Genomic DNA, 24,120 nt, shown 5'->3' with positions numbered 1-24,120 from the left:
ATCTGGATCGGCCCCCAAAGTGCCACTCTGTCGCTGCCACATAAAGGATGTGGGCACAGAGGTGGTCTCAGGGATCAGCAGTGGGCCCTTGGAGACTGCCTAACAGTACTGATATCTGATGCCAGCCTTACTTTGCTGATGATTGCGCTCAGCCTCTCTTTTGAACAGTTTGTTGACCAGAAAGGGTAAGTGGCAGCTCTGCTGGTTTCTTTCCCATGGAATGTGAAAGCTGAATGTCAACTGGGCAGGTGGTGGGTTTGCCGGAAGTAATTCTATGCTGCTGCTGCTGCTGCTGTGTGTATGCAACGCTATGGTAACACCTTCAACTGTGACACCTTCAGTGAGTTTTTGTCTGGGAACTATGTCGCTCTAGGCAAACATCTTATTGTTAAAGAAATCCTTTTCTTTAAGGCTTTGATGCCAGTCAAGTCTAGATTAAAACAAGAATTTTAATATAACTATATCGTTGTTCTGATGTGCGGAGTAGCTGAATACAGCCTTGCTGGGAAGATGACATGGATTAACAGAGGGACATGGCATCATATCGTTTGGCATCTGACGCAGCAGTGCTTGGTTACTCAGGCTTAACATGGGAACAGGTGCCTCCATTTCGATCTGTGTAAGTGGAATATCACAAGCTCATTCTTTCTCATTTATGTTGTATCAGCATTTGTAAAAGCAAGAGAGCTTTCTTTTATGTCTGCTGAGTAAAGGCAGGAGAGGCTGCCACAACTGGAAAGACCTCCTGAATGTTTCAAGAAGTCATAAAGATTGATTTTACAAATAATATGCACTCATGGTATCTGTTCAGTCCATATTCTTGTCTTTTTCCTATCAGCATTTTCTCCTTAGCATTAATTTCATTGCGCTGAGTGTGAGTTAATCTCAGCCAATTAAAGCACAATGCTTCAGAGGGCTCTCTTTAGACACTGCATTGCAATGAGCGTTGCAGGTTCCCCTCACCCAATTCCATCACTTAAAATGGGTGTAGGAAGTGAAATGGAATTCATAATTCACATGTAAAATTAGTATCATCCACATCCACACCATATTTTAATTGCCAAGGAAGATATTGCATTTCAGTGTGTTCGATCTTTCCTGGCTTCCTTGAAAACAGGTGTGATAGACATTAAGGTGGTGTTTCAACTTGAAATGTAGAATTGTTTCCTGAATGTGCATACCAACTTTATTTCTAGATCTCAACTTTCAAGACAGATATTGCACAACTAACTCTGTAGTCTCTTCCCCTCTTTGAAAACAGCTGTGTGGTGTTGAACCTGAAAATAGCATTATGTCCTGAACATGTGTATTAAATTCCATTCCAATATGGCAGTGTTAAAAAGAGAAATGTAATGAACAAAGAATGCCATGCCATTCAATTAAATGAAAGGACTAATTTCCCTCAGCCAATATTCTTAGGATTGCAGCATAATTTAACATTTTGACGAGAGCTGGTACTGTCATATCCCAGCCCTATAGTGTGTTTACAGAGGAAGACCACACAGTTAAGTTAATGAGATTCCCCAAGTCAGTGTACATTACAATGCAGCCTTAAACTTCTCCATATGCAGTAGGGATTATTTCTGTATATTTTGGTCACAGCAACAGAAGCAAACAAACCAATAGAGTGCATCATTTTAGTCAGTTATGTTGTTGCAAATCTGTAAGAAAGGTGTATTGTTGTTGTTGTTACAAATATAAGTAATCTAAATGGCATGGCACTTAAACATTCTGAAACAAAAAGAAGATATAATCAGATCCATTCAATATATTAACATTATGAATACTAGCTAATGAGTGCTTCTAGGTCTGTTAAAATCAGTTGAAGGTTTTTTGGGGAAAAAACCTTGTTCAAAAACAATAAAAAGATATTTTTAAAAATCAGTTGAAGGTTTGGCATTGAAAAATGGATTGTTTAGATTGCACCTCCCATTTTCCTCATCCCATTACTATACATCTTCAGGTAACCTGTATGAAAACCACCAACTTTATTTTTTATTTGCCTCCTATTTTCTTGTTCTGCTGGCAGTTTTTGGCAGAGTTACAAAGGTCATTGCCTATACTAGAGGAAATGGCACATATTCTCTCTCTTTCACACACTCACTAACAGACAACTGAGTAATACACACACACACACACACACACACACACACACGTGCACGAAAGGTCTATCCAGTTTCACAGCCAATAATCCCTCATTTATTCACAAATTACTGTAAGATCTTGTGTAGTAGAAAAAATTCCAGACAGATGCAGATTCATTAAACAAGTACAGTACATCTTACAGTTACTTTCTGCACTAGGCATGAGAATGAGCAAAACGTACAGCTGAATTCCATTCTCAGTTCTTTTAGGAGGCTTCTGGAACAAAATGAGTCTTGCCCACCCAAAAATCAGTGCTGGGTCAGTTCCAGATTCTGCTCCAGACCTTATAACTGCCCCTGAATGTGCACACAATTGATATCTTCAGATGCCTCTGGAAAGGAAAAGCAGGGCCTGGTGATGCCCTCAAGCTTTGTTAGGCCACAGTGTGCATATCTACAGATTTTCAGAATCCAGTATACCATCAACACCATGCAGCACTAGAGATCTTCTCACGCTACATTAAGGCCTTATCGCACATACTCTCCAGAACAAACCAGGAACTCGCAGAAATTTGGTAGATGTTGGTCTCAGTCTGAGCATCTGTCCACCACAGCTGAAATTTTGGAATCTGGCCTGAAATCTCTGGGATGGAATTCAGCATTTGCTCTAACCAGAACTAAGTTTTTCAGCACTGCACCATATCTTAGGAACAATGAGGCATTTCCCTCAGAGTAGAGCAAGCAGGTCATGTTGTGTTAACAGGAAGTTGGAAAAGGGCCCAGGAGGTTGGACAATGCAGAATCTTCAGAGCAATAGATGTTCCTTTTTTGTGAAATTATGTTTGAAGTTTCGCTGGATTTTGTTGCCACAGGCATCCGTTGGATTATTGCTCATGCCCAAGGCATCTGAAGCGGCAGGACTCATGATATCCTCAATCCTGAGCACACCAAGAAACAATTCTGGGGTCTGGAACAATGGGAACCTTTTACATGTCCATCTGTACGCAAGAGCCTCTCTCTGCAGATGTTCTAAGAAGTGTATGTTAGTCAATCAGAGAAGTCATTCACACAAGTGAAAACTGTGTTCTACCCAGGTTTGGGAGCTGTGTGTGCTCCCAGTTTGTGATTGTGTGGGTGCAAACAACTAGGTAGGAGGAGGAAGAAAGGATGGGTAGCTTTTCCTCCTACCGCGCTCCCACACAATCACTTCTCCTTCCTCCTACCTAGTTCTTTGCACCCACTCAACTGAAAAATGGGAGCACACAGAGCTCCCAAACAGGTTTTCACTTGTGTGAATGACTTCAGAGTGTGCATATACAGCATGAAGGTGAGGGAATTCCATGCTTCAGTTATCCTTCATGTTAAACATGCTCCTCACATTAAAAGCTGATATGTAATGAAAGGTTAGGTGAGAAGTCTTCTCCTGGATACTCAGGTTTTCTAAGCATGAGGTGTGTGTGGTGTGTGTGTGTGTGTGCGTGTGCAGGAGAAAAAGTGATACAGCCCAGCAAGAGCTGTATCTTGTGATTAAAAATAGCCTAGCTCTTATGCCAGGTGGTGGAGGTAGCCAAGATCCAGGTGGTGGAGGTAACCAAGTGCACATTCTGCAGGACTTTGAGCATGTTTTCGGACAAGCAGCTCAATCAGGCCACCTGACAAATTGCTTTTGAAACTCAAAAGGGGTCTTAAAAGCAGCTTGTGATGTGGTGTCCTGTGTGTATTGTGGGGAGAGGGAGTGCGTTTGCTGTTCTAGGAACAACAACAACATCCCACTAAGTTGGATTCACGTAAGACCTTGAGGGTGTCTAAAGTAGCTCTTGGGCTCTCAGCCACTATTGGGAAATGTTTAAGAGCGACAAAGAAAAGAACATCACCACCAGCTTTGTTCAAGGTCCAATTCCATTTTAAGTATATGATTGATTATACATATAAATTTATCTACAGTGCAGTCTTCAACTCTTTCTGTTATATCATAGGGAAATTATTCTGCCTCATGAATTTTATGCAGACCAAAGCAAAGGTCAAAGCATTCAGTACAGGAGATAAAATCTAAGCCAGATCATCTGCTTTTGGGAACATTATTGCTTTGCAGAAATAAATAATAATCAGTCAAACAAAGGAGCTTTTTAAAAAGCTTGAAATTCTTTAGGCAGCAATGTTCCTCCATGCAAATCATTACATGGCTGGAGTGTTTAAAAAGCTAAAATGAGAGCCTTTGGTTTTGTTCAACTAGCAAATAACATGTTCATTGCCAGTTGAGTTCTTTATTTTTCTCTTCAGTATTTTATATACATATTGCATGCTGAACTTTTTAACATTATCAAAATAAGAAAAATTTCTGTGCTCAGTTCTTGAGGTCCATATCACTGTTGTTATGTCCTGACTGTTCCTCTGACAGACTATTTTATATCACTGATGCAAGGATGCATCGCTTTAAGTGGTGCAGCGGGGAAATGCTTGACTAACAAGCAGAAGGTTGCTGATTTCAATCTCCGCTGGTACTATATCGGGCAGCAGTGATATAGGAAGATGCTGAAAGGCATCATCTCATACTGTGTGGGAGGAGGCAATGGTAAACCCCTCCTGTATTCTACCAAAGAAAACCACATGGCTCTGTGGTCGCCAGGAGTTGAAATTGACTTGACGGCACACTTTACTTTACCTTTAAGGATGCCTAAAGAAGGTGTTAACAACAAAGTTATTTCTCTTCACAGCAAACACTATCTTCCATTGAAGTTAAGCACTGCACAAATAAAGTTGGACCAGAGCCTCAAAGGATTTTTGGCATTCCCCTTGACAATTTTACCCAAGATGCATCACACCACCATGTTCCTTTGGTTGTTAATCACATGGTGGAATATTTAGAAGAGTTTGGTAAGTTTACCAAGTTTTGTATGAGAGATAAGGATATTGTTTTATAACTGCTACCCTTGTAAAGATGAAGAAATCCTAGACTGGTTTAACAAAGACTTTATTCAGAAGCAACACCATTTTTCTTGCTTCTTCTCCTTTCCCTCCCTTTTCTTTCTGACTCCACCCCTCATACTCTCTACAGGATCCCCACTGGGACAAATGCCCAACCAATGAAACACAAAAAGATTACTAGAGAGAATATAACAGTTCTTATGTGGAGATCTTCAACACATCATGGAGCTTATGGTATTAAAACTTTGCTGTGCTCCAAAAGCTGTGGACATGCATAGTGTGGATGAATGTGTTGTGGGTGCATCTGGTACTACAGAGAGCGCATAAACCCTGTGCACCCCCCCAGAGGCAGTTCTGGGTTTTGAAACACAGCCTAGAGTGAAACCTCTGTCCCAGTCCCAGATTCAGTATGATTTGGTGGCAGACCAGACTCAGTTTGTTCCAGTTTCTACTGCAACCATTAGGAAGGAAATCAAACTGGAAGGCTTTTCCTATCTTTACTCCTGAAGTAGGAAGTGACTTCGGAATGAATGATGGGAATGAATGATGATGAGGGATTATTGGAACGGATTCATTTATTCATTCATTCGATTTCTATATGATTTCTATAAGATTGGATCTTTCCCTCCTATTTTGTGGGGTAGGAATGAAATTGTCATGTTCACATCTACCCCATACAAGAGCCAAACTAAATGTGATGCCAGAGATCTGTGATCAGGAACCTATTAATTTTTACTTAGAGCAGCTGTGTAGATTGCTAATTTAATCAGGGAAGTGTGCTAGAGGTTTTATTCCCTATGTTTCTCTGATTGAAACTTCCCCCTGAAACTACTAGTAGTTCCAGATGGAGCTGGGGGAGACACAGTGAGAAGAAAAAGGTGTTTTACCTCATCAGAAATCTTCTGTGTTTCCTCTAGTTATGTCTTCCAATAGTTGCTGGTAGGATTAAATAGGATTAAAAAAATGTAAAAATAAAATTGATATTTATCACCTGAACATGAGCAGCTGTGAGATGGAAAAGGTTTAGGTGCAGCATTATGTTTGAGTCAATGCCAGACTCTCATTGCCTTAATGTGCACTTAATGTCTTTATAATAAAACAGTGAAAAGATCTATTTATATCTTCTTTTGAGGTCATGCTTTAGTGCCATTTTCATTTAGTTTTGGTTTTTTAAAAAAACCCTTGTTTACAGATTCACAACAAGAGAGCTAATTAATATTGTGCTTTCCACTTAGTTATTTACTTCTGTTACCACGACAAAAATATTCACTAAATAATTCCTGCTGCATATGGACAAGTTTAAGGCTCCAACTTTATATATGTTTTCTTGAATTGTACCTGAATGAGATGTATCAATTATCACATAATAGAAATATCTCATAATTACTAAATTCTATTCAGTTGCCATATTGAGTTATGGCCTGCTCCCATTAGCATCTAACATCAAAAATAAGTGCGATTAAAACCCTATTTAGTGTTCCACCTTGTGCATTTAATATTTGAATAATATGGTTGGCCGTTTCAATAGGACTGAATCACAAAGGCCTCTTTCGGATCAGTGGATCAGCAACCAAAATCAAGGAGCTGAGGCGGAAGTATGATCAAGGGGAAGAAGTGAATCTTGTTAATGAAGGAGATGTTGATTCCGTTGCCAGCCTTCTTAAACTCTTCCTGAATGAGCTTCCAGTTGCTATTTTCCCTGACAATCTGTGCACTGATGTTTTGACCAGCTTTGAAGGTAAAGCAAATTCATGGAAATGCATATCAGGCTTCTTTTCTATGTTCTTGTTTCAAGTGGGCGTGTTGCTGAGTCATGTGCTAAGGCACTTGAACAGGAAGAGGATTCAAATGGTTGCTACAATATTTGTTAGTCCGTTCTATAATCTGAAGCAAATGTATGCATGTCAGGAGTTTGACTCTGGGTGTGAGAAGGAGACTTGGCACCAATTGGAGCTTGCTGGGGCAAATAGCAGTAGCAGCCACGTGGGAGGAGGACATCCAGATTGGGACTGTGGGGGAGACTGTGGGCCTCATCTCCACATGTTATGGTCCGACTCTGGATTGGTGGGGCTCTGGTTGCTATTTGGGGAGGGGGGAATGACAAAAACAAGAGATGTAGTAAGATGTAGTGCTAAAGCAAATGTTCCAAGTAACCTGTAGATTGGTTCTGAGATGCTTAATAAGTACAGAGAATGAAAGATGCTGAATAGAGTCACTCAAGACCACCATATGCTTTGTTGCTATTTATATCCATTGGTGCCATTTGTACACTGGCTTGCTGTCACACTCTACATCAAGTTTCTAGTACTTCTGCATTTCAAAATTCTCCATTTCACTTCCCCTGATTATAGATTGTCCCATGTTTTGCCTTTTTCTCACTCCCTCCATTCTCCACAAATTGTTGTACTATCTGCCCATTTCTGCCCCTTTCCCTCTCCCAGCTCTGTGTTATCAATGACAACACTCTCTGTACTTTGAACAGTCTTCCCTCCCTCATCACATCACTTTCCTCTCCACCTATAAACCTCCCCTCTAGACAGCATATTTTTGGGTAAACCTTTCTGATCCCCAACCCCCTTCACCTTAGGGCTGATCTATACATGTAAAGAAATTACATGTGGTTGACATTCTGCACAGTGCTATGCCAGCATTAGGGGACTTGCTGGGGTTGCTGTACAACCAGAAAGGGAAAAACAGGACAGCTGCATGGCAACTTAGAACAGTGTCTGTGCCATTGCGTAGTGCTACCTCCACTGGAAACAATGGAGAAGCCACTGTGTCTACATGGCTTTGGGTTGTTCCATAACTGGCCCTCTCCATCCCCAGCACAGCATCCCTCCAGTGGCTGTTGCTGGTGTCTATCTTATGTGTCTTTTTTTAGATTGTGAGCCTTTTGGGGACAGGGATCCATCTTATTTATTTATTTATATCTATGTAAACTGCTTTGGGAGCCTTTTGTTGAAAAGCAATATATAAATGTTCATCATTGTCATCGTCTTGTTGCACAACACTGTCGGGATTGCCTTTTTGGGTTGTGCAGCAGTCCCAGTGGCTCGCCAGTGCTGGATGCTCGCTGTGCAGGATGTTGGCTATTGGAACTATATGCCACTTCAGACTGCAACATCTCTCCTTGCCTATAGAAAAGTGTAAGTTCATTTACATCACTGTTGCATAGGAAATACAAAAGAGGGTCAGTGACTTAACAGCAGTGAATGGAAGGCGGGAGCAGACCCTGCCTGTGCTGCCTGCGAGGAGGTAAGAAACGGACCCCTGCTGTTGTGTAGGGTCTCCTCTGCTCCTACAACACCTGCTCAGTTGCAAGCTGTGATGAAAGCTCCATTGAGAACAACTGAGGTATTGTCGGAGAGTGCAATTGTGCAGGAGTTTGTAGGGGCTGAACAGACCCTATGCAGCAGCAGAGGTCTGCTTCTTACCTCCTCACAGGCAGCTCCTGCCCTCCATTCTCTGTGTGGTACGTGGTATGCCATCATTGGTGTATGGTGTTGCCACCAGTGTTCTCTCTAATTTTTTTTTCATCTGTGTGCGGAATGAGTTTTGTTCTGGGTGGCAGTATCAAGGCAGTGTGTGCACATATGCATTCAGAGTGGGACACTCTTGATTTAAACTGAGCGGGATCTAAAATTAACTGAGTGGACATCAAAAAATGTGTGAGCGCACACACATGTGTACGCCTTAGAGGGAACACTGGTTGCCACCTTTTTGTCACTCAGCTGAACAGAATCATCCCACCTCTGTACAATACCTAGTACACACTTGGTACTCAAGTAGTATGCAATACCAGCAGTAATAACCACAACCAATGCTAACGTATGCTATCCCTGGTTAACATCCAATCCTTTACAGGTGAGCTAAGCCACATGGCAGAATGTATGAGATGTCTACGATGGCTGTTAAGCAGCCTGCCCAAAGCCCACTCTAGCCTCTTCCATTACCTTATTAGATTTCTGGTCAAGGTGGCATCATACAGTGATGTGAATCACATGACACTGGAGAACCTAGCCATTGTTTTTGGTCCTACACTTTTCAGGTAAGGGTTTTTAAAATCAGTGTTAAATGACATTAAAATGTAAGATCATTTATCTAAAAACAAAACTTGCAGCTGATCTACAAATGCACCATCATCATCCTGTGATACAGTTTCCCTAGATTATACCATTTCAGTCTGCAGATGCAAGATCACATGGTTGAATAGGGGTATGCGAAAAGTTTAGTTTTAGCTTTAGTTTTCATTTTAGTTTTTTTGAAATGGTTTTAATTTATTTTTTGCTTTCCACTGTTCTCCATGGGAATAAGTATAACCTTTCTCTAATGCTTTCTCCATCCCCTTCCTCTCCCCCTTCTCTGAGGGCTTAAATTCCTACATAGATTGGCATCGCACCCTCATGCCATGAAGCTCTGAGGTCATACTAAAACTAAAACAAGTATTGGTTTTAGTTGCTGCAGTGATTAAAATGACAGTCAGTCAAACTGACTGACTGACTAAAACGAAATTGGTTATTTTGTTCTAGTTAATGGATTAACTAAATGCACATCCTTATGTTAAAATCCCCTGCTAAATTCCCTATGTTAAGATCCTCTTTGCACATGTCAGACCTAGCATGTCAGGGAGAACCGTTTTAGCCTAGGTTTTCTTGACATTCTAGCTTTTTTTCTATGAGGGATTATTCAAATGGGAAACTGTCCCTCAGCACTCTGAAATGGAGTTGTCCAGAAAAATGCTTATCAGTTTGTTTTGCTGATTGCATATACAGGCTGTCCTGTATATAAACAATAAATAAAATTCAACTAAAACATCACCTAAAAACTTCAACCGAAAAGCCTGGCTGTAGAGATGTGTCTTCAGTTGTTTCCTAAAAGCCAGGTATGGAGCAGCTCCAATCTCAGCTGGAAGTGCATTCCACAGTCCTGGGGCAACTACAGAGAAGGCTCGCCTTTGAGTCACTACTACACAAGCTGGCGGCACCCTCAGACGAACCTCCCCTGATTATTTTAATAGGTGGCAGGGTTCATAACTACCTTGGGCCCAAGCTGTTATAGATGATAAGTAGAACTTCGTATTTTGCCCAGAAACCTATAGGCAGCCAGTGTAATTCTTTCAAAACAGGAGTGATTTGGTTTCTTCAGGACAACCCAGAGACCAACATGGCAGCAGCATTCTGAACCAATTGCAGTTTCCGGACTATGTACAAAGGCAGCCCCACACAGAGCACATTGGAGTAGTCAAGCCTGGAGGAGACTAGCATGTGCACCAGTGTCTTAAGATCACACTCTTCCAGGAAAGGGCACAGCTGGTGTATTCGACTGAGGCTGATATAAAGCAGTCCTGGCCACTGCCACCACCCAAGATATTAGAGAGAGAATTGGGTTCACAAGTACTCCCAAACTGTGAACCTGTTCCTTCTGGGGGAATGTAAGTCCATCTAGAACCAGTAGATCTATCCCATCTCTTGAATTGTGGCTTGCTACAGTGATCACTACAAGATGAGCACCTCCATCTTGTTTGGATTCAGCCTCAGTTTGTTATCCCTCATCCAGTCCATTACTGCCTCCAAAAGGCATTTAGAGAAGTTATGCCATTACGTGATGAAGCTGACATGGAGAAATAGATTTGGGTGTCATCAGTGTACTGATAGTATCCTGCACCAAATTCCCTGATCATCTCTCCCAACGGTTTCATGTAGATTTTAAGACAAAATAGAGCCCTGAGGAACACCATACAAAAACTCTCCCTTTGTAGAACAGTCTCCAAGCAACACTCTCTGAAATCTGCCTGAGAGGTATGAGCAAAACCACTGCAAAAGAGTGCCTCCTACACCCATACCCCTCAGATGGTCCAAAAGATACCATGGCTAATGCTACTGAAAGCCGCCAAGTGATCCAAAAGGAACAACAGTTATACTCCCTCTGTCAGTTCCTAATTGGAGATCATCCATCAGATTGACCAAGGTAGTCTCCACCCCATAACCTGCCCAAAAGCCAGTTTGAAATGGGTCTAGATAATCTGTTCCATCCAAGACTGCCTGGAGCTTAGAGGCCACCACTTTCAGTCACTTTGGCCGATCATGGGAGGTTGGAGATGGGCCTATAATTGCCTAACTCTGAGGGATCTAATGTAGGCTTCTATAAAAGAGGCTGAATAATTGCCTCCTTAAGATAAGGGAGCATCCTATCTTCCCTTGGAGAAGCATTTATGATCTCAACCAGACCCTCAGATAAAATGAGCAAGAGTCAGGAATGGAATGGGTGGCAAAGGTGGGCAACTTCTGATTCTCTACCATCCACTTTTTTGACTCACGTCTTTGACTGAAACACCACCAGCACTGACAGCAGCAGGGGAAAAATTAGACACACATACAAATTAGACACTTTATAGGAACCAATTGTGTCATAAGTCTGAGGACTTCCTGTACTGGCCTTAAAGCTAAGATGCTGAAGTTATTTAAAATGCATGTGTAAATCTTGCAAATCTCATTGCACAGGGAAATCCACAGGTAATGACAGAATTACTGCTTTAATGTAATTTGCTCCCCTCCACCACCACTTACACTGTCTTCAGTCTCACTGAAGCCACAGTGAACAAACTCCATCAGTTTTGGAATTGGCTTTCTCTACATTGCTGATGCATTTTTCCCTCTGGTACTATCTGCTTTCCCAGTCTCTCTGTAGGGGACCTGCTGCATTAAATGATCACTTAATTACACTGAATGACAATTTAATATTTAGTGTGTGAAATTTGAATGAGCCTTGGAGGCTGCACAGCATTAGACTACCAAGTATACCACTATTTTATGATCCACATCTGATGTACCATAAATTGCATCTCTCTCATAATTACACCAATAACTGCTTTCTTGAGTTTATAGCAGGGTGAAACACCCAAACATTTTTTAATGTCAGGATTAAATGGAAAGCAATTGTTTATAGAACTATTAAAAATGCATGAACCTTTAAAAAAATGCATGTTCTGTTCAAGAAAAATCAGCCTCATGTTATGCATAATGCACACACTACACATGCTGAGATCTCTCTCCGTATTTTAGTTTCTTGCAGCACTCTGACGGTTTGTGATTTTAGCGTGGAGTTCCGAGGCTTTGCCAATGCCATAACATTTCTTCCCATATAACAGTTGTTTTATATGTACAAATTACAGTTGCCTATATATTCTGTTGATCTGTGGCAAAGTTGGCACAAAGCAGCGAGAAGGGCACTGGATTTGGCACAATGATTGTGAATTGATGAAAAAATAGCTAGGAGTCATTTGAAACCTTAAGGAGTATGGAATTTACTGAGGCAGGACATTTCCTGGCCAATCATTTCCTTCATCAAATCAAATGTGATCAGAATAAGAAAGAAATATGACTTTATTATTATAATATCAAAGGTAATAGGGATTGAACTTGAATTTACCCCCACATTTGTTTGGTAAATGACATGAGAGTTCACATTCTTTCAAACGTAAGTTGCACTCTCGAGGTATGAGTATGCAACTTTAAGTATTTGGGACTTGCACGACTGTACAAGACCACTAACCTCAGATGCAAGATTGGCCTGTCCATTAGGCACACCTAGGTAGATCCCGAGGGCACCAAGCTGTGAGGGATGCCGCTGCGTCCACTGGTCACCTGCCGGGTTGCTGCTTTTACCTCCAGTCCTGCCATTCATTCATTCATTCCATGACCCCCCATCGCCTCCTGCCTGCCCTGCCTGCCTACTCGCTACACCTGCTTCATCTGGTGCTTCCAGCCTGAGCATTTGCTAGGCCCCAAAGTGCCACAGCACACATTATAATAATATCACCAAGCATTGCAAAGTGCTGCAAGACATTGTAAGGACATCCCACGTTGATGAGGCTGAGAAGAGGCCCAGGCTGGGAGTGCTGGTGACGGATGCAATGGTCTTGGCAGTCATAAAGACAGGTGGGTGGTTGAGTGGGCAGGCAGGGCCATAAGCATATGAGCAAAGATGTGTGTGGGGGCAACAGGCAAATCCAGTGGGGCACTGTTTTTCCTGCATACAAACTCTACAGAAAGGACAAGGAAGGGAGGATTGGGGGTGGAGCAGCAATGTATATTAAAGGAAGGATAGAATTCAACAAGCTAGAAGACCTATGGGGACCAGAGTCCTCCACAGAATCATTATGGGTAACAATGAGAAGACTGAAAGGAAATGTGTTACTAGGGACATGCCATTGCCATCCATTTCAAAATGCTGAGAAGGACCTGGAGTTGGAGAAGCAAGTCAAGGAGAGACGGGGCTGTAATAATGGGTGACTTCAGTTACCCTCGTGTAGACTGGGGAAATTCACATTCAGGTAATGACAGAGAGGCCAGATTTTTAGACCTGCTGATTGACTATGCTTTAGAACAGTTGGTTGCAGAACCAACCAGAGAGGAGGCGACCTTGGATTTAATCCTGAGTGGTGCCCAGGAACTGATGCAAAATGTCAGAGTTGTAGAATCATTGGAGAATAGTGTCCATAGTGTGATGCAATTCTGCTAATATGCTAGTGGAACATTGCTAAGGAAGTCCAACACAGATATGTTGGACTTCAGAAGAGGAAACTTCTCAAAAATGAGGGGACTGGGGGCGGGGAGATGGAAGGGAAAATCAGGAGGGTCCAATCACTCCAGAAAGCATTCAAAACCACAATAGTAGAAGCTCAGTTGGAATGTATACCAAGAAGGAAGAAAGGTACCACCAAATTCAGGAGGACGCCAGTGTGGCTAACAGGCAGAGGCAGGGAAGCTATAAAAGGGAAGAAAACTTCCTTCAGAAAATGGAAATCCTGCCCAAATGAAGAGAACAGAAAGGAATATAAACTCTGGCAAAAGAAATGCAAGGAGATGCAAAGGGATGCAAAGAGAGAGTTTGAGGAGCATATAGCTAGAAGTGTCAAGGGGGATAACAAAAACTTCTTTAAATATATCAGAAGTAGAAAACCTGCCAGGGAGGCAGTTGGACCCTTAGACTTAGTGTGAAAAAGATTATTAAGGAGAATAAAGAGATTGCAGAGAAACTGAATGAGTTCTTTGCATCTGTCTTCACAGCAGAGGATCCTGACCAAATACCCACTCCAAAATTGTGCTTCTCAGGCTTGGGGGACTGAAGAACTGGGCCAATGTGAGATGACAAGAGAAGATATTCTAAACTGTCTTTTTTTAGAAACTATTTTTAGAAACTTTTTAGAAACTATTTTTAGAAACTAAAAAATAACAAATCAGCAGGGCCTTATGGCATCCACCCAAGAGTTCTGAGGGAACTCAAATGTGAAATTGCTGGTCCCCTAGCAAAAATATGTAACTTGTCCCTACAATCAGGCTCTGTACCAGAGGACTGGAAAGTAGCCAATGTAACTCTGATTTTTAAAAAGGGATACAGCGGCGGTGGGATCTGGGAAACTACAGGCCGGTTAGCTTAGCTTTGATGCCAGGTAAATTGATGGAAAGCATAATTAAGGACAAAATTCTTAAACATATAGAACAGGCCTTGCTGAAGGAGAACCAGCATGGCTTCTGTAAGGAAGGGCAAGTCTTGTCACACTAACCTTTTGGAATTCTTTGAGAGTGTCAAAGGCATGTGCATAAAGATGATCTGGTTGACATAGTATACTTGGACTTCCAAAAAAGCTTTTGACAAGGTTCCCCACCAAAGGCTCTTGAGTAAACTTTAAACTTAGCAGTCATGGGATAAGGGGACAGGTTCAGTTGTGATATGGTAACTGGTTGAAAGACAGGAAACAGAAGGTAGAAATAAATGGACAGTTTTAACAATAAAGGAAAGTAAGAAGTGGGGTCCCCCAGGGATCTCTACTGGGACTAGTGCTCTTTAACTTGTTCATAAATTAAGTTGGGGTAACCAGTGAAGTGGCCATATTTGCAGATTTAGATTGTGAAGCGCTCTAAAGGATCTCTCCAAACGGGGTGAGTGGGTGACAAAATGGCAAATGCGGTTCAACGTAAGCAAGTGTAAAGTGATATATATTGTGGCAAAAAACCCCAACTTCATATATACACTGATGGGATCTAAGCTCTCAGTGACTGACCAGGAGAGAGATCTTGGGGTTGTAGTGGACAACTCGCTGAAAGTGTCAACTCAGTGTGCGGCAGCTGTGAAAAAGGCAAATTCCATGCTAGGGATCATTAGGAAGGGGATTGAAAATAAGAATGCTAATACTATTATGCCCTTACAAAAATCTGTGGTTCGGCCACATTTGGAATACTGCATACAGTTTTAGTCACGGTATCTTAAGGATATTGTACCTGGAAAAGATACAGAAGAGGGCAACCAAGATGATCAGGGTCCTAGAGCACCTTCCTTATGAGACTAGGCTACAGAATCTTGGGCTCTTTAGGAGACATGATAGAGGTGTATAAAATTATGCATGGAGTAGAGGGAATGGACAGAGATAAATTTTTCTCCCTCTGTCACAACACTAAAACCAGGGGTCATCCCCTGAAACTGAAGGTTGGAAAATTTAGGACAGACAAAAGGAAGTGCTGTTTCACACAGCACATAGTTAATCTATGGAATTCTCTGCCACAAGATGTGGTGACAGCCACCAGCTTGGATGGCTTTAAAAGGGATTTAGACAAATTCATGGAGGACAGATCTATCAATGGCTACTAGTCTGGTGGTTATAGGCCATCTTTGCTGTCTTTCTAGTGTACACTAGACCTACACAACTAGCATGTCCCCAAGCTAAACACTGCCCATCTGTAGTGAATAAATCACATCCATGATGTGAACAGAATCTTTTGAGACTACCTTGAAAATACTCAATTATCATCACGGATTGGCAGAAAATGGCCAGCAGATGGCAGTGTGAAATTGTGCAATGGCCAGTGACCTCATCTGAATATACTGTGGAGAAGCTGTAAAACAGAGTATTTTAAAACAGAGTATTTCTCTATCTGGAAACAGCTCAAGTATCTTGGCCTCCGTCCTCATATTAAGACTGGTCAAACCAATTGCAAAATTCCTCCATACTCTACAAGTGGGTGCAAACTGTCAATCCCTATGACCAAAGAGATTTGCCTTGCTCATCCATTAATTTGCATTCACTAGTTGCCAAGGCATGCAAAACAGGATAGCATGAGCGATAAAAATTGTGTAGCTAAAATCCACATATCTCAAATAAGTACTGATTTGTGGTAAGAAGAAAGTGCAGAAAAGACTTATTTATTTCTCCCTCTAATAGCAAGAACTACAAAAATAGCCCCCAAAAGCCATCCATAATGTACAATTTTAGTTCTGCCATTTCCCTTTTTTACAAAGTAAAATGGCAAGTACTTAAAATATTTATGCTCTGCAAGTTCCTTTCTAGTGACCATTAGAAAATGATTTATGGATGGTTGATAATTCATGGGACTAGAGTGAGGGCCATTAAATTTACAGCATCCCATTTACGTTTTGCTTTTCAGAATTCCATGCAGCCCTTCAGCTTGTGAGAAACAAACACTTTGCAATGCTGTGCTTCTTCAGTTTCTCCAACATCACAAGGAGCTATTTGTGGAATGTCCTGACAGCCATTTTGCACTGACAAAAGAAGATGACCCTCAGGTATAGAACTGATGAGGGGGACTGATTCAGTAGATAATGGAAGACTCTTGCTATTTCTTCCAGTCACACACCACAATAAATTATTACAGCATCCTCTGACAAAAGCCATCTAATGACACAGTGGGAAATGTCTTGCCTAGCAATCATGAGGTTGCCGGGGTTGTCGAATCCCTGCTGGTATGTTTCTCAGACTGTGGGAAATACCTATATCGGGCAGCAGCGATATAGGAAGATGCTGAAGGGCATCATCTCAAACTGTGCGGGAGATGGCAATGGTAAACCCCTCCTGTATTCTACCAAAGAAAACCACAGTGCTCTGTGGTCACCAGGAGTCGACTTCGACTTGAGGGCACACTTTTTACCTATGACAAAAAAGAATATCAGTAGCACAGTGGGTGCAGACAGGAAACCTGCTTGGTTTTTAACATACCCCACTCCACCCCCACCCCAAGATCATTCATGATAAAGTAGGAGGAAGAGAGTAGACAACCACACTGCATATGAAACTGTCTTGTCCCAAGTAAAAGAGATTTTATGAGGTAGCTTCTCTCTCTCTCTCTCTCTCTCTCTCTCTCTCGTTCTCTCTCTCTCTGTCTCTCTCTCTCTCAATCTTTCTCACACTCATTTAGGATCTATCGCCATGGTGGTATGTATATTAAAACTTACACATTGAGGGGGAGAAGCTGAAAAAGGAAAAAATATTGATTGAGGAACAGACACATTCCATCTGCCTGAGATAAGCAGATGGAGCATAACTGAAAATTCCTCATGTTAAAAAAGACATACAAGACACCTTCCCTGCATATGAAAAACTTTAAACTTTAGCTTTAATACATCAAAGTTCGAAGCAAAAGAAAACAATTCCAATATTACTCGATCAGAAAAAGTTAATGGCAGGCAGAATCAGAGTCTGTGACTGACAGCCAGAGAAGGGGCGAGTCTGGAAGACATACATCAGGCAAGTTCTGGAGGGAAAGAGGGAGTAATAATAGTAATAACAGTAATAATATTGGAATTTCTATTATATTTGCAAACTACTAAAAGGTCACTAACATTTTAAACATATTGTCTAATGTTTAAGGGGCCCCACTTCATCAGGGGCCCACAGGGCCCACTTGCCATCGGGCAAGCTGACACCCTGGCCAGTCGGCCACTGCTTTCCCCATATATGCTGGTTTTCTAGGAATAGAGGTTTTTATTTTGTAAGGGAGAATTCAGAGACGTAGTCCTCCCCACATCTCTTGTCTTGAAGTGTTGTAGTCCAAGAGGAATTGTACCATGTGCTAAGCCTTGTCTAAATCAGGGGTTCCCATCTATTAAAAACAAGTGTTAACCTTCACCTTAGCAAGTGTCATATAGGTACACCACAGCGATTGTGTGTGTGCACGCACACGCACACATATTTAAAGGTTGCAGTTATGAGACAGTCTGCTCCAGTCACTGGCTTACATCTAGACTAAGTTCTCAATATCATTTATATGGCAAAAGAAAAAAAGAAAGAAATTGGTTCCCTGTGTCCTCAAATGGCTTACAGTCTTATAAAGAAACACAATGGGAACACCAGCAGCAGCCACGGGAGGAAGAGTAAGGGGAGAGCCACAACTTTAAAGGGTGCCTCTTTGCCCACTTAACCAGGATGTACAAGCCACACTCTGCACCATCTTCCCTTATTTTTGGCCCGCTACTCCGGGTAAATAATTCTTTTCCTTTTCTCACAGCATCTCCACACCATCCTGCCACCCCAAGCGCTCACACAACAACAGGCAGAGGAACTTGATCACCTATAACTGGCCGACTGCTTCCCTCCACTTGGTGTCAGTATTGGGTGTTTAATCTCACTGCTCAGCACTCTGTAAAACCGGGACTGATTTTCGTTTATGATTTCCAAGCAGACTGGGGAATGCATGCATATGATCTTTCTTACAGTTTGCCTCTTTCAAGGGCAAATTTGTTCCTTTTCACATCAAGTGCTATCCTTGCTGATTTATATCTGAAAGTATATTTTGCTTCCATTGTAGACTGTAGCCCTATGCAGACATTATGTTGTACCTGCATTCAGATGTCTGTGCACACATACATGTTTTTGTGGAATAACTTATACCTTCATGCTTTTAAGAAGTGAACCTGGGTACAGGTCCCTCAAATGCAGAATACAGATAAGTGTACTGTTGTACCTTGTTCAACATAACGTGTGAATAACTGGACTTGTATACATATCTGTTCCTGTTTATACTGTACACAGATTGTACAAGTGTTGAATATGATGTGAAAATGAGGCTATGTATTTGTTTTCAAATAGTATCACACTGGAATCTCCTCTATCTAGATATCCTGGAGAAGCAGACAAGTATTTGGGTAATCAGTTTTTTTAAATCCTCTTTAATAATCTGAAAGTAGTTTTTTTTTTAACTTCAAAAATAATCTGGGTGTGTTTTTTTTAAAGGCAGGTGTTAACAGAAGTCATGGAGTAGATTTGGACTGGGGCTATGCTGCTAGGGGAGAAAGGAGGACATAGCTCAGTGGTAGAGCATCTGCCTTGTATGTAGAAGGTCCCCAACTAAATCCCTGGCATCTCCAGGTAGGGTTGGGAAAGACTCTTGACTGAAGCCTTGAAGCAGCCCCTGCCAGTCAGTGTAGACAAAACTGAGCTAGATGGACCAACAGTCTGACTCGACATGAGGCAGCTTCCTATGTTCCCGTTTGTATATTTTATTCCACTAGTCCACTTGCAGCTTCAAGGGGACAATTTTCATCAGGAAAATTGTTTATAAAACATGGGTGATCTATTTGATGAATCTCCCACATGATGTCTAATTTGGTTCTTAAGTGCTGTTTACATAATTAAACTGTCAAGTGAGCCATATGGAAGAAGCATTCAGGTGATGAGGTATTAGGAGTGTGATCCAATTGAACGGAAACTTTGCAACAGGAGAACCATTTAGGGAAAATGGGGGTCAGTTCCCACCTCCGCCCTCCATTTCTGACTACATGCCATTATTCCTCAGAAGCACTTATGCTCCAGCTTACTTCTTTGAAACACAATTGCAATAAACAGCTAATTAGTCCCAACAGGACCCACCTCTATACTTTTTAAAAACATGTGACTGTATTGATATTACCATAGTTGTCATGATATGTCTTAAAGAGAAACAGAAAATAGTCACAATGTGGGGTTTAGTTTGGTTTTGCAATTTGACCTTGTATGTTTCATTGCGACCTTGGAACCTTGCATCCAAGGGTGAGCCTTTTCATCTTGCTGAATCCCGCCTCTCCTTTTGAGCTCTCTTTGAGGATGTCGCTTTGCTCTCTGATGCCCTTTTGGTTTTAGGATTGCTAGTCCATGTTCTGTCAGCAAAGGTTCCAGTAGCAGCTTGCCTCTCGTATTAGGAAGGTTAACGTTGAGGACCGTAGTGCTCTGCTCTCTCATTAGGTGCCAGAGTTTGCTTTCAGTCTTGCTTGCTCAGGGGTTCTAATTTGTCCTGACCCAAGACGGTAGAAGGGTGCTTTTATTCCACCCCCTCACAAGAATCCCATTTGTTCCTCCCACCCTGAGATGATGCACATATGGAAATAATATCATATGAAAATTGTATCCACTGGTATTACCTTTGCTGTCTGGGGAAATGACTGCACAATCACCCCCATACATCATCATCGTGTCCATTCACATTGTGACTCCAAGGGAAATGCTTTCACTTCCCAGAGTGTCTTTTTATTTTTGAATATTCTGACTATATTTATTAAGCATGTGGGGAGAAGAGAGAAAGTTATGGATTTTTGTTTGCACACGTGTGCACTTACAGGACTAATTTTACCATCAGACAACTGGGGATAGTGCTGGGCAGAGAGTAGCGCTTTAGGGGCAACTGCGCTTTGCTGCTGGTTAGAATCAGACCTTCAAGACAGCCCTGGAGTTTGCTTGGGGCTGGAACACAGCAAGCAAGCAACACTGGGTCACTGCTTGTGCTGTCTTCTGCCCATTACTTTTGGCCACTTTCCTGTCCCTACATGCTAGTTTCCCCACTAGTCTCCATGTCCCAAAGATTTTCGCTCCCATTCTTCTCCATTTTCCACTGAGCTGTACAAGGGCCAAACTGGACACAAAGAGAGCATTTTTGAGACTGTAGCTCCTGATGTCTTTTTCATTTTTGAAAAGGTGCCACTGTTGGGTGTATGTCTGTGTGATTTGGATCATGGCTGTGGCAGGGGGAGGGCATTTAAATCCTGTGCCCTTGCCAATTCCTGACTTAAGCTGCCCTTCCCTAAAGCGGCTATTAGCAGCAGAAATAAACTCTTATGGGCATAAAAATTGTGTCCCTATGTTTTCCCCTCTGTAGCTAACAGCAGCTTTGGGGTGCAATTTGGACTGGGGCTGCATTGTGTGGCAAGAGAGACACCCCCTCAACTGCAGCTGCAACCCAAATGACCTCTCTCCCCATGATTGCTTTTTGAAAAAGAAAGGGGCTTCGGAATGCCAATCACAGAACTCCCTTGTTACGTTTACATGTTGGATCCATCTACCCTAGTTCTGCCTACTGTGATTGGCAGTGGCTCTCCTATGACTCTGGGAAAGGTCTTCCCTGATTCTTCTAGTTTGACATAGTTTTAACTGGAGATGTCAGGGATTGGACCTGGGACCTTCTGCAACCAAAGTATGTGCTTTACCGGTGGCCCTCCCTTGTTTTCACTTGGAGTTTAACCTCCTGCTCCCACAACAGAGGAAGCAGTTGGTGGGCATGTCAGATCTGGTTCCAACAATGCAAGAGGAGCACACATCTTCCATCCTCTGCTAGGTTCCCAACACCTTTGTTTTTCTTACCTCCCGCCATTGATTCTCCCCTCTCTTTATTTATCCAGTGGGTGTTATTTTAATTTTCTGCCCTAGGTGCCAAATTGCCACAGGCTTACCCTGTAGACACTTGTGCCGTCTCTTCTTGTCCCAAAGGAATCAGCCAACAATGAAGGCAGCCAAGTTTATCATCATCATCATCATCATCATCATCATCATCATCATCATCATCATCATCCACCCTCTGGGAACAGACTAACCAACTTATAAATCTTTCACCGGTCACTTGAGCAGAACCTTCTAAAAATAACAAGCACAAGCACCAACTTCTGTCAATATATTTTAAGCTGTTGCTACTGTAACTCTACTCCACAAGATGCTTTGATAAACACAGTTAACATTTGCATATTTCTCTAGGAAATAAAACAAGAAATCTGCCAAGTCCATCCAGCAGAGCGATGGGTGAAGGGAATATTTGCTCAATTCAACTGCTTGGTTTGCTTTTTTATTTGCGATTCAATTCTGGGCTTCATGTCACTCAGTATGAAATCCATGCCAATGAAGTCCATGTTATTTAATCTCACATTTACAGTACAGTCCATAATAGGTTGCCATTTACGAAGAGCAAAACTAGACATTACAACCACCACCACCACCCCAAAACAACCCCACTCAGAGGCCACTGTAGAAAACAACCACCCCATGTTGAATTCCTCTCTGCCCCTTGGCAGCATCTAGTAGTTCAACTTACTTTATTTCCTAACGTTATGTTGCGTATTTCCCTGTTCCTGCTAGTCAAAGCTGTGGACGTCAGAACACATGGTAAGTTGTTCCAGATGTATGGGAGGAGGGGGAGATTTGTCACATGGCTGATGTTTTTGCCAGCCGCTCTCTGTTTTGTAACATCTAGTTTTACAAAACATACAGCTGCGTGGGAGCTGTATTCCCATGGTGTGGCCCCATGAGGCTGCAGTATGTGAGTGAATCTGCAACCACACGTGTAAGGCCAATAGCATGTCTTACCTGACTGCAGTCCTGCTGGGACAAAGGGGCACAATTGGGTAAGAAAGAGCCATGCAGTTTTGCCTTACTCATAGTATTTATACTATGGGACCTGAGCAGGACAGTATTTACACTTTACTGCAGCAAGATGGGGCTGCAGCATGGAGAAGTATCTCCCATGTGACTGCGGGTGTCTGAGAAGGCCAATAGTGTTTGTTCTATCTTCATAAAAGCAAAAGGGATTATTTAATAATGGGATAAGGTGACTCATAAATCCCTCCCTCTCCCTCCCCCCCACCCCAGCCTCGTTGAATTGTTTTGATGGGCGGTAACTGGATGCTTTAAAAGGAGGAAGGCAGGTCTTACCTGCCTCTCTGTTGCTTCTCTGCCACTCCTACCACCCCACCATGGTGCTTTCAGTATTAAACACCACACCACACCGCATGGCTGCAGTGCTGCTCACAGCAGCCAGCAAGGAGCATTGACACATAAATGGTGTCTGTGCATGTGGGAGCAGCACTGCAGTTGCAAGGCACAGCATTTAATAGCACCATGGCAGAGGATGGCAGAATAGCAGTGGAGGGGCAGGTTAGACCTGCCTTCCTCCTTTTAAAGTACCCACTTGGATGTGCACAAACTCCTTCTTATACATCCCTAATAGGCCGATGATAAACAAAAGAAAGTCCTTCCTCACACACAACACACTTATGGAACCTGCCGCCATACAGTGTGGTTATGGCTGGGCTTGAAAATCTCAGGTGCTAGGGAGCCTAGAAATTGCACTGTGATGCCTAAACTGGGATATTCCAGAAACAGAGTTATTTAAAAAAAAAAAAAAGTTTATTTGTCCCAGGCAGCCCTGCTTCTGTTCTAAGTATGTTGCTTGTAAAGAAGATAAAGAGAACCCCATTTATCCTTCCGCTCCACAATGTCCATTACTAAGTCAGGTAATTTTTGTCAGGTGTCCCTTTTCTGACTCCTACATTTTTTGGTTGCTCCTAGAACCAAAGAAAAATGTGTCAAGGCCTTGGTATTAGCATGAATGTCAGCAGTGGGTGAGCGAGCTGTCTTTAAGGGGGGCTTGTCTGCCATTACAAATTGAGCAATGCCTGATATTCCATGGAACCCCAGAATTCCCTGGAATACTGTGTGAAAATGACTGCCATCCAATGTTGGGTGGAAGGAGACAATGCCTGACATGTCTCACAATATGCTGTGGGCAGTGCAGCACTGTCTCGGCTGCTGCAGGCATCAAAAATGATGTGTTGCACAAGAGCACTCTTGCACTAATACAGAAACTGCAAAATTGTGCTTTTGCCAGGGGCAGAGCTGTAATGTTCCTTGAATGGCTGTGTTCCATGAAGACGAGCCACTCACTACCAGGAGCTGCTCACCCATTGCCTCTCCCCTGAAACCCTGCCCACCTGTCGCTTTGCCTCCTCCCCCCACCCTGGGCTGCTATGGCTCCTGGAGGCTTAGTAGCTACAGTGGCTGGCTTCAGTTTGCCCAGCCGCTGTGTACGAGAAAGAGGTCACAGCCCATCACCATGACGTCTATAGCATGCAGGAGCTGAGCAAACTATAGCCATTTGCCACAGCTCCTAAGCCTTCAGGAGCTGCCACACCAGGCTAGAGTTTACCCGGCCACTGTGCCCTACAAAAGTGTCATGGCCAAGTGACAGGCCGTGATATCTTTATAGCACACAACAGCTGGGCAAACTGCAGCCAGCCATGACAGCTC

At 42.5% G+C, this 24,120-nt stretch overlaps 1 protein-coding gene and 1 long non-coding RNA gene across 3 annotated transcripts; one reads left to right on the top strand and one right to left on the bottom strand.

Annotated features, from left to right (window-relative positions):
• The first annotated feature begins 368 nt into the window (after positions 1–368).
• On the top strand, positions 369–21,522 carry LOC128352308 (protein FAM13A-like). Of its 2 annotated transcripts, XM_053312789.1 has the most exons (7): positions 373–619; positions 4,799–4,958; positions 6,538–6,747; positions 8,874–9,057; positions 16,451–16,589; positions 18,308–18,403; positions 21,475–21,522. In XM_053312789.1, the coding sequence occupies exons 1-6, from the start codon at positions 590–592 to the stop codon at positions 18,374–18,376; spliced, it is 792 nt and encodes a 263-aa protein (XP_053168764.1). In that variant the 5' UTR covers positions 373–589; the 3' UTR covers positions 18,377–18,403; positions 21,475–21,522. The 2 variants fall into 2 exon arrangements, with proteins under 2 accessions (XP_053168763.1, XP_053168764.1); XM_053312788.1 differs by lacking the exon at positions 21,475–21,522 and having other exon boundaries at positions 369–619; positions 18,308–18,648.
• LOC128352309 (uncharacterized) lies at positions 17,389–22,195 on the bottom strand. The gene is made up of 3 exons (XR_008320311.1): positions 22,130–22,195; positions 21,498–21,678; positions 17,389–17,554 (listed from the first exon to the last, which is right to left on the bottom strand). It is a non-coding gene; the product is annotated as an uncharacterized LOC128352309 (long non-coding RNA).
• Positions 22,196–24,120: the final 1,925 nt, after the last annotated feature.

This window comes from Hemicordylus capensis, chromosome 3 (assembly GCF_027244095.1).
Source record: "Hemicordylus capensis ecotype Gifberg chromosome 3, rHemCap1.1.pri, whole genome shotgun sequence".
Taxonomy (NCBI): domain Eukaryota; kingdom Metazoa; phylum Chordata; class Lepidosauria; order Squamata; family Cordylidae; genus Hemicordylus; species Hemicordylus capensis.
This window is presented reverse-complemented; position numbering and strand designations above follow the sequence as displayed.

Coding starts and splice junctions, on each gene's coding strand:
- LOC128352308 (XM_053312789.1), top strand. CDS start 590: ATGGGAACAGGTGCCTCCATTTCGATCTGT. Junction 620..4,798: donor GTGCCTCCATTTCGATCTGT/GTAAGTGGAATA, acceptor TTCTCTTCACAG/CAAACACTATCTTCCATTGA. Junction 9,058..16,450: donor TTTGGTCCTACACTTTTCAG/GTAAGGGTTTTT, acceptor TTTGCTTTTCAG/AATTCCATGCAGCCCTTCAG.